This window comes from Saccopteryx leptura, chromosome 2, assembly GCF_036850995.1.
Source record: "Saccopteryx leptura isolate mSacLep1 chromosome 2, mSacLep1_pri_phased_curated, whole genome shotgun sequence".
Lineage (NCBI taxonomy): Eukaryota > Metazoa > Chordata > Mammalia > Chiroptera > Emballonuridae > Saccopteryx > Saccopteryx leptura.
The window spans coordinates 116,110,359-116,130,435 of record NC_089504.1 but is presented as its reverse complement, the minus strand read 5'-3'; the positions used below and the strand labels follow the sequence as shown (position 1 = coordinate 116,130,435).

The window sequence follows — 20,077 nt, the reverse complement described above, 5'->3', positions numbered from 1 at the left end:
GAGCACCCAACAACAAAAGGAGGAACCGGTCGTTGCACAGAGGGAAGGGAAGCACGCCAGGGGCTCCAGAGGACCTGTCGAGGCACACTGTGTTCCAGCTGCAGCGACAGCAGCCAGGCTTCAGGCAGGACTCCTGCCGCTTTAAGGCCCTAGTGGGCTGAGCCCTGGGGTTGGGTGAGGATGTCTTGGTGCGGTCTGGGTATCAGACCCCAGAGTGACAGTGACTGCCCAGGTGTACAGGCACCTTCTTGGTGAAGCACACTGAGCATATTTGCAAGTCAATGTCCAACCCCGCTGGCTCCTGTGCTCCAAGCCAGGGCTTCCCACGCTGACAGTCAATCTCTGTTTCATCTCCTTTCCTCCCTGGTCTCACTCTTCCCTCCATCCCTGTCTGCCTGGCCTTTGTCCTCGCTCTCCTACACTCATTCTGAGGCAGGACAGTAAGAAGCTAGGAATATTCTTTGACACGTAGAATGGGGAGACAGATAGTTGAACAGACTGGCCCAGCAATTTGCAGCATGATATAGAAGGTCCCCTCCCTAGAGATAACATCTGGGACTCAGTTGTATTTCAGCTCCAGGCCCAGAAAAGCAGCAAAGCCAGGTGGGTGATGCCAGGACCAGCTACAATGACTAATAACCCCCTTCCCAGGGGCTGACCAATCAGTAAAGACCACAATCTTAAAAGGGCACACCTGGAAATCTTCCCCTAAACTCTCAAGTCTTTAAAAACCATGAAAACAAAGGACCCAGCCAGCATGATCTCCCTCCCTCAGCAAGCCCAAATTTTTCCCTTCCTTTTTTCTTACCTCATAGGTGCGTATCTCCTAGATTTTAAGGGTCCCCACAAGCCTTGCAACCAGGGAGCAACGGGCGGCGGCAGCAGCAGCCTGGGCTAACCGCCTGGACCTGTCTCCTGGACCCCCTTTCCTCCTACTGCCCATGTGGCTCATTTCTTTCCCATAGGTTTCTAGAGAGCCAACACAGCCTCACCTCGGCTCTCCTGTTGCTTCTTCTATTCTAGGCCCTTCCTTGTGTCACTCACTGTCCCTAGCTTCAATAAACATACTCTCAGAGTCTTCTGGACTTGTGGTGAAATTTTTCCTGCATGAGGTCAAAAATCCACACACTACTGGCAGGCCCTAGGCAGATCTGAGGGTCAGGTCCCCTTTCTGGTAACGTTTTATTCATTTACTCATCCATGTGATTTTTATGTGTCAGACACAGGGGATATAAAGTGGTAAGACACTCTATAAGATATTCATGAAACCAGCCCTTATGAAACACGTCTTCCAGAAAACTGTCCCACAACAATGTGAGGGAGGATGTAGAAGGTGTTATGGTGCTTTATGATTCATTCTTTCCGCTGCCCTCCCCACCCCGCCCCTGCAATCAATTTTCCTTTTTCTGTCTTGTCTCCACATAAATTCTTTCATTCTCTTGCCCTGGACTCTTATTCTTTGCTCCTCTTTTGTCCTCATGTCTTTGGTCCTCTCTTGTCCCCTTTTTCTCTCTCCCTTTCCCTGATTTCCACACTTCCTTTGTCTCATCTTTTCCGTCCTTCCATCTATCCCTCTATCTTGCCCTGAACTTACGCAATGCTCAATTCTCATTTTAAAAAACACTTAGGCCCTGGTCAGATAGCTCCATTGGTTAGAGCACCACTCCAAAGAACAGAGGTTACCCATTCAATCCCCAGACAGGGCACATACAGAACAGACCAATGTTCCTGTCTCTCTCTCTCTCTCTCTCTCCCTCTCTCTCTCCCTTCCTCTTTCTCTCTAAAATCAATCAATAAAAAATTTTAAAGGAAACTAAAAGATGCTTTTCCCAACTCCAGCGGCCATGTGGACACACCCACACATCCCTGCAGTCACTTCTCTGGTCACACAGTCAATATCCCTTCAGGGGCACAAGCGTTCGATCCCGTCACTTGGGATCAGAGGACACATGGCTGCTTCTCTTCACTGGACTCAGATGCTGAGACACATAAAAATCGGAGGGGTTGAGGCCAGACTCAAAAACAAGCCCCAGAATTCATATGAAGAGGTTAAAATTGATGGACCTTAAGGGCATTATGTAAGTGAAAGAAGCCAGAGAGAAAGACAAATATCATTTGATTTCAACTGGGATGTGAATCTAAAAAAAGCTCAGAGGTGAGAGGGACAAGCTCATGGATACAGAGAACAGATTGATAGTTGCCTCAGGTGGGTGGGGAGTAAGCAAAATGGGGGGAAGGGGTCAAAAGCTCCAAACTTCCATTTATAAAATAAATAAGTCCTGGGGATGAGATATACATCACGGTGACTACAGTTATAACACTGCAGTGCATATTTGAAGTTGCAAAGAGAGTAGATCTTAGAGCAGAGGTCCCCAAACTTTTTACACAGGGGGCCAGTTCACTGTCCCTCAGACCGTTGGAGGGCCGGACTATAAAAAAAACTATGAACAAATCCCTACATACACTGCACATATCTTATTTTAAAGTAAAAAAACAAAACGGGAACAAATACAATATTTAAAATAAAGAACAAGTAAATTTAAATCAACAAACTGATCAGTATTTCAATGTGAACTATGCTCCTCTCACTGACCACCAATGAAAGAGGTGCCCCTTCCAGAAGTGCAGCGGGGGCCGGATAAATGGCCTCGGGGGGCCGCATGCGGCCCACGGACTGTAGTTTGGGGACCCCTGTCTTAGAGGTTCTCATCACAAGAAAATATTTTTCTAACTACATGTGGTAATGGATGGTAATTAGACGCACTGTGATCATTTCACAGTAAATCCAAATACTGAATCATTACACTGTACACCTAAACCTAATATAATATTATTCAACAATTCTACCTCAATAAAGAAAGAGGTTAAAATTTGGCACCCCTCTGTTTGTAGAGCACTTTCTTTATACATTCCTCAACCATGTGAGGTGCAGTATGTATGGGCTCAGCATCTCCACTTATAGACCGGGAGCCTGCAACTACGAGAGAAGCACCTGCTGCCCAGCCACACAGTCGTCACGGCCATACCGGGCGTCCATCTCAGGTCCTCTAACAAGCCTCTGCCCCAGAGACTGTCATCTCTGTTCATCAGCCCTGCCACACAAAGACCTTAGGGCAGGGCTGTGCCTAGATATTCCTGAGCCTCTCAGGGACTCTTAGTCTGAGCCTCCGTCTCCCTGCCTGCATTATGTACTTGTGATCATGAGTATGTGCAAGTGTATACACACGCATACACAACACATCAACACACCCTGCTCCCCTCCCTGTAACTGTTTGCTATAATTCCAACTAATTCCTGATACTTACTGCCCATTTGGAGGCATTGAGTTCAATGTCAGATGTTAATCTGAACAACTGAGAGATGAAAATGTGTCCTATCATTCATTTTTTTCTCCACACCCCCCTTTTTTTCCTAAATGTCCCTAAGCGTGTGCACGCACACACACATATCATCCCCTCCAAGTTAGTGTTATAAACTTACTCAGATGCTGCAAATCCAGCTCCAGGTGAGAGAGTCTCCTTATCATTGTCACGTTCCATTCAGACAGAGACAGACGAAGCTCCTGTTGGACACCACCCAGAATCAACTTCTGTAAAGTCGCCTTGGTATAAACCATTAGGAGGAGATTGTAGGCAATAACCAGAGCCAGCCCAATGCTGAAAACTTTGCAGACACGTCTCCTGAGCATCATACTCTGTCTCTGAATCTGCCGCTCCCTGCGGGGCTGAGGGCATCAGTGCTCAGGCACTCTAAGGATGAGAATCAGCTGAGTCTCATCCCTGCCACACACATAACTGATACTCTCCCCGATGAACCAGATGGTCTCCGACTGGGAAAGCTGTCACAAGCTATCTGTCTTCTCCCTGAGCAGTGTCAGGTGTGTGGATTATGACGTGGCAGCCACCCAGTGACTGGCAGGTTACCTGGGCACACCTTGCACTGCCTCAGACAGAAGTCAGGTGAATCCTTGCTCCTCAGCTAGTTCAGCCTGCAGGGTGAGAGGCCTTTTTCTCTATATATTCTTTCTGGTTTTGTTTTAGTGTTTAATGTTCCCTCTCCCTGGTGAAATTGTCCGGGACACTCTCTGAAAGGGCATGTGAGGTCTACTCCTGTGGGTATAAAAGGGGATACATAGCATGAGAAAGAAATCCACAAAGTGGGAAGCTTCTGTACCATATGGTCTTGGAGAGCAAGCATAATGTTGCAGATGTCTTGTATCTTACTCTACAGAATTTTTAACACTGTAGATATGCAATGAATGTTGGATCAACACACCTAAAGAGAGGTTTTCCTGCTGCTTCCACCTAGAAGCAGGTAGGTGAGCTGGAGGCAGCCCCCTGAGCTGGCCCCAGGCGATGACCCTTTGTCCCCATCCCTGCCCTCTGCCCGTTATATGCATAGCTCTACTGAGGTTCTACCTGGCCCCAGCTTCCAGTCACTCCTCTGCTTTCACACCTCACACTGACTATATGTCTTGGACAAATCATCTACTTATCATCATTGTAGATTAAATACTTGAAACTATTTCCCAGAGCCAAAAGTTTCCAGTTCTCAGTCTAGTGTTGGGTCCCTCCCAAGCCACTCTCCCACCCTGTGCTCACCTCAGCACTTCTCCCTCAGTGCCTGAATACAGCTTGCCCCAACAAGAGTTGAGGCAAACATTTGGATTAAAGAAATGTGACCTTAAAACAAGCAAGACAAAAACAAACAAAATAAAGAGTGACAGTTTTCTTGTTATTAAACAATAAGTCGTTAAAAATTAGATCAAAGAAGAAATACAAAACAGCTGTGAGAGGGGAGGGGGTTGGAAGGCTGGATGAAAAAGGTGAAGATATGAAGCAAAGAAAAAGGAAACTCAGAGCCACAGCCAACAGTAGGGTAATTACAAGTGGGAGAGAGGGGAGGGAGGTGGAAGAGGGTAGAGGGGGAATAAATGGTGATGGAAGGAGGTTGGACTTGGGGTGGTGAACACATGGTGCAATGTACACATGATATATGTACACCTGATACCTATATAATTTTGTTAACCAATATCACTCTAATAAATCCAATTAAAAATAAAATAAAAAAAAATATACTTCTTAAACAAACAAAAGTCACCTGGAAACAAATGAAAATGAACACACAACAACCCAAAATCTACGGGACACAGTGAAAGCAGTCCTGAGAAGGAAGTTCATAGCATTACAGGCCTACTTTAAGAAGCATGAAAAACTTAAATAAACAATCTAACCTATACCTAAAAAAACTAGAAAAAAACAACAACAACCATAAACAAAAAAAGCAAAGCCCAGAGTAAGTAGAAGGAAGGCAATAATAAAGGTCAGAAAGGAAACAAATGACATAGACTCTAAAAAAAATACAAAAGATCAACGAAACAAAGAGCTGGTTCTCTGAAAAGATAGACAGTTCTTTTTTAGGGGTGGGGAGTGGACAGAGACAGGAAGAGAGAGAGATGAGAAGCATTGATGATAGTTGTGGCACCTTAGTTGTTCATTGATTGCTTTCTCATGTATCGATATTATATGTCTTGACCAGGGGCCTACAGCCGAACCAGTGACCCTTTGTTCAAGCCAGTGACCTTGGGCTTCAAGCCAGCCACCATGGGGTCATGTTCATGATCCCACTCTCAAGCTGGAGACCCTGTGCTAAGATAATGACCTCAGGGTTTCGAACCTGGGTACTCAGCATCCCAGGTCGATGCTCTATCTACTGTGCCACCACCTGCTCAGGCAAGATTGATGAACTTTTAAACAGATTCATCTGGAAAAAAAAGACAGAGAACCCAAATAAATATAAAAAATGAAAGAGAAGTAACAACTGATATCACAGAAATAGAAAAAACTGTAAGAAAATACTAGAAACAACTTATGGCAACAAATTGGACGATCTGAAAAAAAATGCATAAATTCCTAGAAACATACAATCTTTCAAAACTGTATCTGGAAGAATCAGGAAACCTGAATAGACCTATTACAACTAATAAAATTGAAGCAGTAATCAAAAAACTCACAGCAAACAAAAGTCCTAGACCAGATAGCTTCACAGCCAAATTTTACCAAATATTCAAAGAACTAACACCTATTCTTCTCAAGCTATTCCCAAAAATTTAAGGGAAGGAAGGGCTTTCAAGCTCATTTTATGAAGCAAGCATTATCCTAATTCCAAAGCCAGGTAAAGATACTACAAACACACACACACACACACTCACAAAAAAAAAAAAAAACAACCAAAAACATTAAGACCAATATGCCTGATGAACATAGATACTAAAATCTTCAACATTATGTTAGCAAATCAAATCCAGCAATACATTAAAAAGATTATACACAGCCTGACCAGGCGGTGGTGCAGTGGATAGAGCGTCGGACTGGGATGCAGAAGGACCCAGGTTCGGGACCCCGAGGTCTCCAGCTTGAGCGCGAGCTCATCTGGTTTGAGCAAAAGCTCACCAGCTTGGACCCAAGGTCACTGGCTCGAGCAAGGGGTTACTCGGTCTGCTGAAGGCCCGCAGTCAAGGCACATATGAGAAAGGCAATCAATGAACAACTAAGGTGTTGAAACAAAAAACTGATGATTAATGCTTCTCATCTCTCTCTGTTCCTGTCTGTTTGTCCCTATCTATCCCTCTCTCTAATTCTCTCTCTGTCTCTGTAAAAAAAAAAAAAAAAAAAAAAAAAAGATTATACACAATGATCAAGTGGGATTTATCTTGGAATGCAAGATTGGTACAAGATTTACAAATCAATAAACATGATACACCACATAAACAAAATAAAGGATAAAAATCACATGATCATATCAATAAATGCAGAAAGCAACATTTGATAGAATCCAGGAGCCAGTTATGATAAAAACTCCCAGTAAAGTAGGAATAGAGGAATCATACCTCAACATACGAAAGGCCACATATGACAAACATAAAGCCAACATCATACTCAATGGATAAAAACCAAAAATGTTTCCCTTAAGATCAGGAGCAAGATAGAGGTGTCTACTTTCACCAATGTTATTCAGTTAGTGCTGGAAGTTCTAGTAAAGTAGGAATAGCCACAGCAATCAGACAAGAAGAAAAAATAAAAGGTATACAAATTGGAAAGGAAAAAGTAAAACTGTCATTTTTCATTGATGGCATGATATTACATGTGGAAAACTCTAAAGACTCCACCAAAAGACTACTATATCAAAGTAGCAGATAAAAAATTAATATTCATACATGAGTGGTATTTTTATACACCAATAATGAACTACCAGAGAGAGAGAAATTAAGAAACAAATCCCATTTACTATTACAACAAAAAAATATATATATGGTACTTGGGAATAAATGTAACCAGAGGTAAAAGATATGTACTCAAAAAATTATAGGACAATAAAAAAAAATTGAGGAAAATACAAATAAGTGGAAGCAAATACCATGTTCATAGACGGGAATAATTACCATCATTAAAATGTCCATACTACCAAAGCAATCTATAGATTCAACACAATTCTTGTTAAAATAACAATGACATACTTTATAGATTCTAGAATAAATATTCCAAAAATAGTATGGTACCAAAAAAGAACCTGAACGGCTTCAGCAATCTTGAGAATGAAGAACAAAGTGGGAGGTATTACACTACCTGATATCAAGCTGTACTACAAGGTCACTGTAATAAAAACAGCCTGTACTGGCATAAGAACAGGCATATACATTAACAGAACAAAACAGAAAATTCAGAAATAAACCCACACTTATATGATCAATTAATATTTGGCAAAGGAAGCAAGAGCATACAATGCAGTAAAGATAGTCTCTTTATTTAGTGATGATGAGAAAATTGAACAGGTACATGCAAAACTAGACTACCAACTTACATCATACACAAGAATAAACTCAAAATGGATAAAAGATTTAAATGTAAGTCATGAAACCATAAATATCCTAGAAGAAAACATAGGCAATAGGATCTCAGACATCCCTCATAGCAATACTTTTGCTGATATATCTCCTTAGACAAGGGAAACAAGAGAAAAAGTAAACAAATGGTACTACATCAAACTAAAAAGCTTTTTACACAGCCAAAGAAACCATCAACAAAACGCAAAGGGAACCCACTGTATAAGAGAATATATTTCTCAATGATATAACTGATAAGGGGTTAATATCCAAAATTTATTTTTAAAAAATTTACAAAAGTTAATACTAGGAGACAAACAATCCAATTTAAAAATGGCAAAGCACCTGAATAGACACTCTGCCAAAGAGGACATACAGATGGCCAATAGGCATACAAGGAAAAGCTCAAAGTCCCTAAGAATCAGAGAGATGCAGAGGCGGATTTAATGGCAGGTACACCGAGTGTGTGCCCTGGGCCCCAACTTCTGAAGGGCCCTGCAAAACCCCAACTTTACACTTTTTCTAATGTAAGGAGCCTAATATTTTCTTCTGCACCTGGGACCTCAACCGACCTTAGTCTGCCTCTGGAGAGATGCAAATTAAAACCACAATGAAGTATCACCTCACACCTTCCAGAATGGCTATCAACAACAAATCAATAAACAACAAGTGCTGGAGAGGATGTAGAGAAAAGTGAACCCTCATGAACTATTGGTGGAAATACAGACTCCATAATAATTGTGGAAAACAGTATGGAGTTTCCTCAAAAATTAAAATGAATCTTCCTTTTGACTCAGTGATCACACTTCTGGGCATGTATCTTAAGAATTTCAAAACACTAATTTGAAAAAATATATGCACCCCCACATTTATATCAGTATTATTTACAATATCTAAGATCTGGAAACATTCCAAGTGTCCGTTAGTGGATGATTGGATAAAAAAAAGCTGTGGTAACTTTACACTATGGAACACTATACAATCATGAAAAAGAAGAAAATCTTACCATTTGCAAAAGCATGGATGGACTGGAGATTATTATGCTAAGTTTAATAAGCCAGGCAAAGAAAGACAAATAGCATATGATTTCACTTATATGTGAAATCTAATGAACACAATAAACTGAGGAACAATATAGAGGCAGGGTCACAGGGAACAGATGGACAGCTGTCAGAGGGAAAGAGGAAGAGGAGACAGGATCAAAGAAGGTGAAGCTATTAGCCAAATTATATGTATCTAACATATAGATAACAGGGTAGCAATTCCCAGAGAGAAAGGGGTGGTGAAGGGAGGGGGCAAAGGGGATGAGATGGGAGTGAAAAGAGACTTGTATGGGGTTGGGGGGCACAATGCAGTGGTTAGACAGTGTTATTTAGAGAGGGACACTTAGAGCCATGTCAACATAATACATTAAAAATAAAAATTTATAAAAAAGGAAATGTTGTGTATAAAAACAGGCTAGAAAACTATGCAGGCAGCCCAAGCTTCCTAAATATATCTATACAGTGATGGATTCAAATAATTTAATAACCGGTTCTCTGCCCGAATGATTGTTTAACTATAAAAAAAGATATACTGAAAGGTAGTTTATTATTTCATGTATTTAATACTTAAATAAGAACAATAAAAGAGGTACATAAAACTAGATTATGTTATAAGAAAGTTTTAAAATATTAAACATAGCCTGACCAGGCAGTGGCACATTGGATAGAGCGTCAGACTGGGATGTGGAGGACCCAGGTTCAAGACCCCGAGGTCATCAGCTTGAGCACAAGGTCATCTACTTTAAGCAAAGCTCACCAGCTTGGACCCAAGGTCACTGGCTTGAGCAAGGGGTTACTCAGTCTTCTGAAGGCCTGCGGTCAAGGCACATATGAGAAAGCAGTCAATGAACAACTCAGGTGTCACAACAAAAAACTGATGATTGATGCTTCTCATCTCCCTCCAATCCTGTCTGTCTATCCCTCTCTCTGACTCTCTCTTTCTGTCAAAAAAAACCCAAAAACCAAACAAACAAAAATATTAAAAAATATTTATGAAAAATATTAAATAATACCTGACAAAAAAGTAATAAAACTATTACTTAATATATTTCCAGGCCCTGGCTGGTTGGCCCAGCTGTAGATTGTCCGCCTGGTGTGTGGATGTCCTGGGTTCAATTCCAGGTCAGGGCAGACAGAAGTGCCCTTCTGCTTCTCCACCCCTCCTCCTCTCACTTCTCTTTCTCTCTCTCTCTCTCTCTCTCTGTCTCTCTCTCTCTCTCTTCCCCTCCTGCAGCCATGGTTCAACTGGAGTAAGTTAGCACCCAGCGCTGAGGATGGCTCCGTGGCCTCAGCTTCAGGTGCTAAAGAAGAGCTCAGTTCTGAGCAACAGAGCAACGCCCAAGATGGGCAGAGCATCACCCCTTAGTGGGCTTGCCCAGTGGATCTGGTCAGGGCACATGTGGGAGTTTGTCTCTCTGCCTCCCCTCCTCTCACTGAATATTAAAAAAAAAAAAAAAAGAAAGAAAGTTATTTTCATATTGCTTCTTGACAGGCATCCTCACTTGCAATTTTTTTCACCTATGGACAGAAGAACATTACTATGGATGCTTAGAATATGCTGTTGCACAGATGAACATTAAAAAAGAGTAAGGAATGTAAATTTGTGATTTCTGTATTGGACAGCTGCCCAGACATCCACCTTAGAGAGAACCCTGATTACAAGTGCCATTTTAACAACTGGTTCACCAAACTCAACAAAAAATTATGTATCGGTTCTGCCAAACCAGTGGGAACCGGTTGAATCCAACCACTGGTTCTATCAGAGTCTTGAATAGTGACACAGTGCCACCAACAATCCAAATTTATTTGACCCTTACCATGTCTGTTGTCACAGGATTCCAGGCCTCTGCAAAGACTCCTTATATATTTCTGAAAACCCCGTGTGGGAGTCTCAGAATTAGTGCAGCCAGGCTCCATGTGGCATCTTACAGTTTTCCTCCACCAAACATAGCAAACTCTTGTGGCCCACCCTGCTTGATCTGTGGGATACCCAGGCCCCCACTGCTTCTGAATGTACTCACAGGCTTCTTAGAGGTGCCAAAATCTACGAGATATCCTGTGCTGGAAGGAAAGTGTTGGGGGTGGGGAGCATCAAGCCAATCCATCTTGTATCCTATTGCCTTACGAAGTTTGTAGTGAAAATAACTCTTTCCATTTTTACCCACAGACAGCCTTTTTTTTCTCCCTAAGACACAAATCCAATGGGCAATAGGAGGAATGCTGAATCAAAAACAATCCAAATGTCTCTTACCACACCTAGTCAGAATCACTTCTCCCTCCGATGAGGACTATGCAGTTGTCCACATCTGTCTGTCTGACATCTTTCATCAGCATGAGTTCTTTCCCACAAGACCCATCACTGTTTGCAGACTCCTGGCTGACTACCCTAGCATTCTGCCAGATGGGTCTGGAGATGGCTAAATCCAGCAGTTTAGAATCCAGATGGGGACTGTCCCCTACCCCAATCTGCAACCTTGATTACAGCAATATTTGAAAGAAACCCTGAACCCAGCATCCACATTCTCCAAAGCAAGGAACCACTGTACCTTAGAGAAATTCTGGGGCAGGAAAAAATACAAAATGAACCAAAAGCATCTTGTAGGACCAGAAAGTAAAGAACTGATCAGAAAGAAAAAAGAAGAAAACCAACTAGAAGTACAAGAAAATAGACTTGGCAGGAAATATGCTGAAATGATAAGAATGGTTGCAGTAAGGTAGTAGCAGTATGGGCAGTCAATTTACTCTTTCTATTTTTAAATTATTCTCTGATGTGGTCTCACAGCTTCCTAATGGGAAACATTAGCAAATTAATGATACTTTAAAGTAGAATCACAGACACAGCAGCCATCTGAAACTAGAGGCTACAGGGAGAGAAGTCATGAAAGAGGACTCAGAGGTTTCTAGCTTCAGCCACCAAGTGCTTGGTAGAGCCCACAATGCAGGGAGAGATCAAAGGGGAAAAGCTTTGGGGAAATAATTAGGCATATGCTTCATTTGAAAGGCCCTCTGCAAGATCACATAGTATGTCCAGTAAGAAAACGGAAATTTGGCTCTGAAGCTCTGGGGAGAAATCAAGGGTAGAAAATTTTCTCAGAGGAAATGACTAAAATTTTAGAGAGTGGAAGTGTATTGTAATTAAACATAACAATGGGATATTCAAGTATGGGCAATTTCATGTTTGTTGTGTATTAAAATCAAACAGAATAATTTCTATTTTTTCTCTCCCTTAGCATAAAACCTCTAGCTAGATAGCAAATATTTCAGAATAGAATGCTCTTGTTGTTGATCATAATGCTGACTTTCTGGGGAGGAAACTCCCCTGCTCATATTTTATCATTAAAATTTCTGCTCGGCCCTGGCCGGTTGGCTCAGTGGTAGAGCATCGGCCTGCCGTGCAGGAGTCCCAGGTTTGACTCCTGGCCAGGGCACACAAGAGAGGCATCCATCTGCTTCTCCACCCTCCCCCTCTCCTTCCTCTCTGTCTCTCTCTTCCCCTCCTGCAGCCAAGGCTCCATTGGAGCAAAGTTGGCCCGGGCGCTGAGGATGGCTCCGTGGCCTCTGCCTCAGGTGCTAGAGTGGCTCTGGTTGCGACAGAGCAATGCCCCAGATGGGCAGAGCATCACCCCCTGGTGGGCATGCCGGGTGGATCCCGGTCAGGCACATGCAGGAGTCTGTCTGCCTCCCCGTTTCCAACTTCAGAAAAATACAAAGAAAAAAAAAAGAAAGAAAGAAAGAAAAATTTCTGCTCATTCTATACTTGCTTGGGTGTAATATGTTTTCAAGAGATTAAACTACCCTTACTAAATCAGTTACCAATATCTGTGTAATTGCTGAAGATGCATTCATTTGACAAGTAATAGGGTTGATATGAATGGCTGAGAAGAGCTTATTTGTAGATTGTATGAACTGGAGAAAAAAATAAAATAAATATTTTGGAAGCACCTTCTAGGGGCCAGCTAGTGCCCCTAGAAAGGGCATTTCACAGATTAGGAAATTGAGGGTCAGGAAGTTAAGTAATATTTACACTGAATCAGTCTATATTCTTTTCAGTCATAGTTTTGGGGGCTTTCTCTGTTGTTTTGTTTTTTGAGAGAGGAAGGAAGAGAGAGAGGCAAAGAGGGAGACAGAGGGAGAGAATCATCAACTCGTTGTTCCACTTAGTTGTGCACCCATTGATAGCTTTTCATATATGTCCTGACCAGGGTTCAACCAGTACCCTCAGGGTCAAGCTAGGGACCCCAGGATCCCCAGCGACCTTGGTGTTCTGGAACGACACTCAATCCACTGCATCAGGGCTGAATCATAGTTCTTTATGCTATAGTTTGGGGTGTTAGTACAGATAACCTGAGATAGTTTTCTTTCTGCATGCATATCCATGTCTTAATGTTCTTCCTGACCTCCTGGATTGGTTGTCTATATACACAGCTCACAAAAATTAGGGGATCAGGGAACATGCAGATACTCTATCCAGTACTTTCAGCCTTCTGTACAGTGCATTTTCACCAATGAAATAAAAGTTGGTTTTGCAACTCATTTGCATAATTGAACAACTTTCTTTGACTTGTCATTTGCTTTTCTGATGTTCTTGTTTAAAAAAAATTAAATGCTTCTTTTTTAACACTTCATATTTATTTTGAAATACCCCCTACTTTTTGGGAGCAGTATATTTATCATTGTGCTAAAGTCTATATATGATAAAGATACAAGTGTCCCAAGACAATAGTTTTGTTTTGTTTCTTTTCATTCCATCTGTTCAACCAGGAAAGGGATTATAAGATAGTTTGACCAGAGATGTAACCATAAAGTAAGATAGCTGAGTAAGAAAACTTTCAGGTATAACTCACTTTCCCACCAATAATCAAGAGGCTTACAAAAATCTCTCCCACTACAGAAACAGAAGGGAAAAGTTCATACTGAAGAATTGAAGAGCATGATAAAAACTCATGCATTTGTACATAATGGAGAGTACGAATTAGAAAAAGCCAATGGGCAGTCAATAGAGTGGATAAAGACAACTTTGAGAAATGACAGAGTAATCAAACTCTTTGCAATTGATTCATCAACCTTGAGTACCTACAAAAAAAGGGGATTAGCCCAAACCTGGAAAATAGACTAATATAGATTTCAGAACAAGGCAACATAAGAAAAGAACTGGGACCAGAACCAAAATATGGGTTTTGCTTTTTTAACCACCCCTGGTTGTGAGTTTCATCAACGTTCTAGCAAGAAAGTCTTGTCCATTACCATCAGAACTATAGCAGACACAATTTTTTATACAACCCACACTTGTCCATATAATTGACTTTCATAAGCCTTTAAACCCAGTTCTTCAAATGTTATCTGATGGGTAATGATTTGAAGCACTACCTTATTCACCATCTGCTACATGCCTGCCATTTCATTTAAGCATTCCAGTGAGACTTTAAATAATTCAAGGTGAAACTATCAGTTTGAAGGAAAATTGTAAGGAACACTTAAAAGATATTCTAGAATTGTAGGCAAGTAAAGGTTAGGTTGACAGGTTTAAGAGAAGGATACCTCTACCTTATATAAAATTTGCTAAAAAGTAGCTGATAATAAATGAAAAAGCACTATAATATTTAAATAAAAAGATGGATATAATGAGTGCAGAGAGGGAGAACTCTCACAGAAAAAGTGGAAACTCTAAAATTAAAGAACCAAATGGAAATCCTGAAGCTGAAATTTGTGGAATCTGAAACTAAAGTTTCTCCGGATAGACTGAGCAGCCAATGGACAACGTTAGAGAAAAAGGTCATAAATTTCAAGACACATCAATAGAAATTATACGATGTGAAGAAAAGAGAAAATTATTTTTTAAAATAGACTCAGTGATTTGTGGGACACTATCAAATGGTCTAAATGATGATAATTGGTGTCACAGGAGAGCACATGAAGAATGAGGAAGAAAAAATATAGAAAAATTATTGAGGGAAATTTTCTAAATTTAGTCTAAATCATCAATCTAAAAATGCAAGCAGCTATTTAGCAGAATGATTTTTTTTAAAAAGAACATATAAGGATCAAACTGCTGGGAAAAAAATCTTAAAAGCTACTATATGGGCAATAATATAAATACTATGGAAGCTAGAAAACATTTTAAAGAAGAGTGGACTCCTCTCCCCGCTCCCTTCCTCTCCCAGAGACATGGCATGAATGGCTCAAGCAAGTTGGACCCAGGCAGAGGATGGCTCCATGGCCTCACCTCAGGTGCTAAAATAGCTCGGTTGCTGAGCAACAGAGCAAGCCCCAGATGGGCAGAGCATTGCCAGGTAGGGGGCTTGCTGGGTGGATCCATTTGGGGTACATGTGGAGTCTATCTGCCTCCCTGCCCCCCACATAATAAAAAAAGAAGAAGAAGAGGGATCAGTGGGGGTAGTCTACCTAGCATCATACATCAAACAAAAATATTCCTAAAAAACTAAGATGTTTTCAGGTGAATGAAAACTGAATCAGTAGCTTTCACTACAATAACCACTAAAGAAAATTCTTCAAACTGACAGAAAATATCACAAAAAGGAAACTCTGATCCACAGAAAGGAATGAGGAGCACTAGAAAGAATAAATACAAGTCTAAATACAAGAGACTATATATATATTTTTTTTCTTCTCTTATTGACCTTGAAAGACAAATGATTGTTTAGAGCAAAAATAGTGACATTGTAGGATGGAATTTTAACACATGTAGAGATTATATGTGTGACAACAGCACAAAGAGAGGGGAGGTCATGAAATCACCCTGATGTGAGGCTCCAACATTTTTAAAACTACTGTGTGTAAAATTATATAAATATTAACTCTAGGCAGACTATGATAAGGTAAGGACACATTTTATTATCACTATAGCAACCAACAGAACCTAGCAAAAGTGTACATCTGAAAAGATTATAAAAAAATTAAAAGAGAGTGAGAAAAAAAGGATATTTGATAACAAAAAACAGTAAAAGAAAAAAACAGATGAAATAAATAGAAAACAAGTTGCAAAATAGGAGACTTAGAGGAAGACAAGATGGCACTGGAGTAGGCAGATGTACCAACATCTACCTCCCAGAACCAAAGTGGATTACAAACTAAGTTCAAGAACTATCACCTGGAAAAACCAACTTTGGACTAAACTAAGAGGACTCTTCAACCAAGGAACACTGAAGAAGCCACACCGAGACTGGTAGGAAAAGCAGAAACGTGGAGAGGGCTGCCCAGCTCCCCGGAGCAAATGGCAGCTGGGAGAGACTTGCGTGGCAGGAAGTGAGTTTATCAGAGAGGGGAGGGTCCTGAGCCCCAGGAACAAAGCCCCAGCCTGCAGCCCCAGAGCCTAGAAGAGGCATAAGGACAGTATTTAGCTGGAAACAAGTCAGGATACTGTTTGTGAGAAAGAGTCTGATTTCTCAGACCCAGGATTCTTCTTAAAGGGACCGCGCAGAACACCTCTCTCACAACCACTCACCCGGGACTCCGGGGGTCAGGGAGAGAGGAGACTACCAGAGTAGCAGGAAGAGAGTGTAATCTAGGAGGCACAGGGAGAAACATTTTGGGGAGATAGCCACCCTAACCACTAGGACGAGTCACTCCCCAAATCTGAAGTGAATATTTCCCCTGGAAACAGCAATACCAACAAAAGGAAGCAGGAGAGCAGCCAAACAAGCTCCCCCACAGCACTCAGAGCAGAGTTGCTTAGAAAAAGGGAGCTTTCAGGTCTACAGTAGTGAGTATTAAGGTCTGAGCTACAGTGTCCACACCCATGTGCTGAGGGCTCACCGGAGGGTGGGCGGCAGTGGGAGACGGAAGTGCGGTTCTGTTGGCAGGGGTGGAAGCTGGCTGGCCACCACTGGACTCAGGTGTGAGCTCAGTCTTACCCGGCTGGGGAGGAGGGAGCGTGCAAAAAAGGTCAAGCCCAGCTGCTGGCAGCCTGTAATGCAGCCTGCAGGAGAAGGGCGGGAACCCCGGAAAGGGTGGAGACCAGCCCCTGAGCAAGGGCGCAGGAGCACAGCCATGCCCTGCCCGTGCAACCCAGACTTGTGGTCTGACTTGGGAGCTGGCTCCTCCCATGGGGGTGGAGCCAAAAGCCCAGAACAGGCAGAGTTCCGCTACTGAGCTGAGCATGGGCATGCAGTCCTGCCCAGCCAGTAGAACCAAGGCTAGCAGCTGTTCCATGAATGGGCTCCTCCTGCAAGGGCGGGGCGAAAGCCCGGAAACAGGCGGAGACCCGCAGCTGAGCAAAGGTGCTCGCCAGTGCCCTCAGGACCGAGCATAACGCCACCCCCCCGGGGGCGGGGCAAAGGCCAAGGACACTAAGGCTTGTGCACCCAAGCAGGTGATCACATCCACTCCCATGAAGAGAAAATGCAGAGGCAGAGAAATGCAACACAAATGAACCAAGAGAAATCCTCAGAAAAGGACCTAAATGAATCAGATATAACCAAATTAGCAGATGCAGAGTTTAAAATAACAATTGTTAGGATGCTCAAAGATATTAGAACAACAATAGATGGTCATTACGAACACCTAAATAAAGAGATAGCAAATATAAAAAAGGACATTAAAAGAATCAGTCAGAAATGACAAATACAATATCTGAAATAAAGAATACAATGGAAGGAATTAAAAGCAGGATGGATGAAGTGGAGAATTGAATCACCGAGTTACAGGACATGATAAATAAAGGCACAGAAGCAGAGCAGAAAAAAGAAAAGAGACCAAAAAGTCTGAGGAAACTAGCAATACTATAATAGTAGGGGATTTCAATACCCCATTAACATCATTAGATAGATCCTCAAGAAAGAAAATTAACAAAGAAACAGAAGACTTAAAGGACATATTAGATTGACTCGATTTAATAGATATCTTCAGAACCTTTCACCCAAAAACAGCAGAATATACATTTTCAAGAATAGACCACATGTTAGGGCACAAAAGCAGTTTCAACAAATTTAAGAAGATTGAAATTATATCGAGCACTTTCTCTGATCACAATGGCATTAAACTAGAAATCAACCACAAAAGAAAAACTGAAAAACATTCAAACACTTGGAAACTAAATAGCATGTTATTAAATAATGAATGGGTTAACAATGAGATCAAAGAAGAAATTTAAAAATTCCTAGAAAAAAACGATATTGAGCATACATCAACTCAAAATTTATGGGACAGAGCAAAAGAGGGAAGTCCTGAGAGGGAAGTTTATAGCATTATAGGCATACTTCAAGAAGCTAGATGCCTGACCAGGTGGTGGCGCAGTGGATAGAGCATCGGACTGGAATGCGGAAGGACCCAGGTTCGAGACCCCGAGGTCGCCAGCTTGAGCGCGGGCTCATCTGGCTTGAGCAAAGAGCTCACCAGCTTAGACCCAAGGTCACTGGCTCCAGCAGGGGGTTACTCGGTTTGCTGAAGGCCTGTGGTCAAGGCACATGTGAGAAAGAAATCAATGAACAACTAAGAAGTCGCAATGCGCAATGAGAAACTGATGATTGATGCTTCTCATCTCTCTCTGTTCCTGTCTGTCTGTCCCTGTCTATCTCTGCCTCTGTAAAAAAAAGAAGCTAGAAAAAGCTCAAATAAAAAACTTGACCTGGCCCTGGCCGGTTGGCTCAGCGGTAGAGCGTCGGCCTGGCATGCGGGGGACCTGGGTTCGATTCCCAGCCAGGGCACATAGGAGAAGCGCCCATTTGCTTCTCCACTCCCCCCCCTCCTTCCTCTCTGTCTCTCTCTTCCCCTCCCGCAGCCAAGACTCCATTGGAGCAAAGATGGCCCGGGTGCTGGGAATGGCTCCTTGGCCTCTGCCCCAGGCTCTGGTCACGGCAGAGTGACCCCCCCAGAGGGGCAGAGCATCGCCCGCTGGTGGGCAGAGCATCGCCCCAGGTGGGCATGCTGGGTGGATCCCGGTCGGGCGCATGCGGGAGTCTGTCTGACTGTCTCTCCCTGTTTCCAGCTTCAGAAAAATACAAAACAAAACAAAAAAATACAAAAAAAAAAAAAACTTGACCCTACATCTAAAAGAAATAGAAAAAGAACAGCAAGTAAAGCCCAAATGTAGTAGAAGGAAGGAAATAATAAAGATCAGAGCAGAAATAAATGACATAGAGGCTAAAGAAACAATACAAAGGATCAATGAAACCAGGAGCTGGTTCTTTGAAAAGGTAAACAAGATTGATGAACCTTTAACCAGACTCAAAAATATTGTAAGAAAATACTATGAAGAACTGTACGCCAAAAAACTAGACAACCTAGATGAAATGGACAAATTCCTTGAAACATATAATCTTCCAAAATCAATCTGGAAGAATCAGAAAACCTAAACACACCAATTACAACAAATGAGATTGAAACAGCTATCAAAAAACTCCCAAAAAAGAAAAGTCCTGGGCCTGATGGCTTCACAAGTGAATTCTACCAAATATTCAAAGAAGAACTAACTCCTATCCTTTTCAAGCTATTTCAAAAAATTCAAGAGGAAAGAAGACTTCCAAGCTCCTTTTATGAGGCGAGCATAATTCTGATTCCAAAACCAGGCAAAGACAACACAAAAAAAGAAAAGTATAGGCCAATATCCCTGATGAATTTAGATGCAAAAATCCTGAACAAAATATTAGCAAATGGGATCCAGCAATATATGAAAAAAATCATACACCATGATCAAGTGGGATTTATTCTTGGGAGGCAAGGCTGGTACAATATTCTCAAATCAATCAATGTGATTCATCACATAAACAAAAGGAAGGAGAAAAACCACATGATAATTTCAATAAATGCAGAAAAAGCATTTGATAAAATCCAGCACCCATTCATGATCAAAACTCTCAGCGAAGTGGGAATACAGGGAACATACCTCAACATGATAAAAGCCATCTATAAGAGACCCACAGCCAACATCATACTCAATGGGCAAAAATTAAAAGCAATCCCCTTAAGATCAGGTACAAGACAGGGGTGCCCCTTTTCACCACTCTTATTCAATATAGTTCTGGAAGTCCTAGCCACAGCAATCAGACAAGAAAAAGAAATAAAAGGCATCCAAATTGGAAAAGAAGAAGTAAAACTATCATTATTTGCAGATGATATGATATTGTATATAGAAAACCCTAAAGTCTCAGTCAAAAAACAACTAGACCTGATAAATGAATTTGGCAAGGTGGCAGGA

The 20,077-nt window shown here is 41.8% G+C and overlaps 1 protein-coding gene across 1 annotated transcript in view; it reads right to left on the bottom strand.

The window, feature by feature from the left end:
• The window catches only part of GALNT8 (polypeptide N-acetylgalactosaminyltransferase 8), a 49,440-nt gene extending 45,584 nt beyond the window's left edge, over window positions 1-3,856 (bottom strand). Inside the window, exon 1 of the mRNA XM_066368614.1 lies at window positions 3,481-3,856. Coding sequence (XP_066224711.1) covers window positions 3,481-3,691 — 211 coding nt within the window. The 5' untranslated portion in view covers window positions 3,692-3,856. The remainder of the gene's footprint in view (window positions 1-3,480) is intronic.
• Window positions 3,857-20,077: the final 16,221 nt, after the last annotated feature.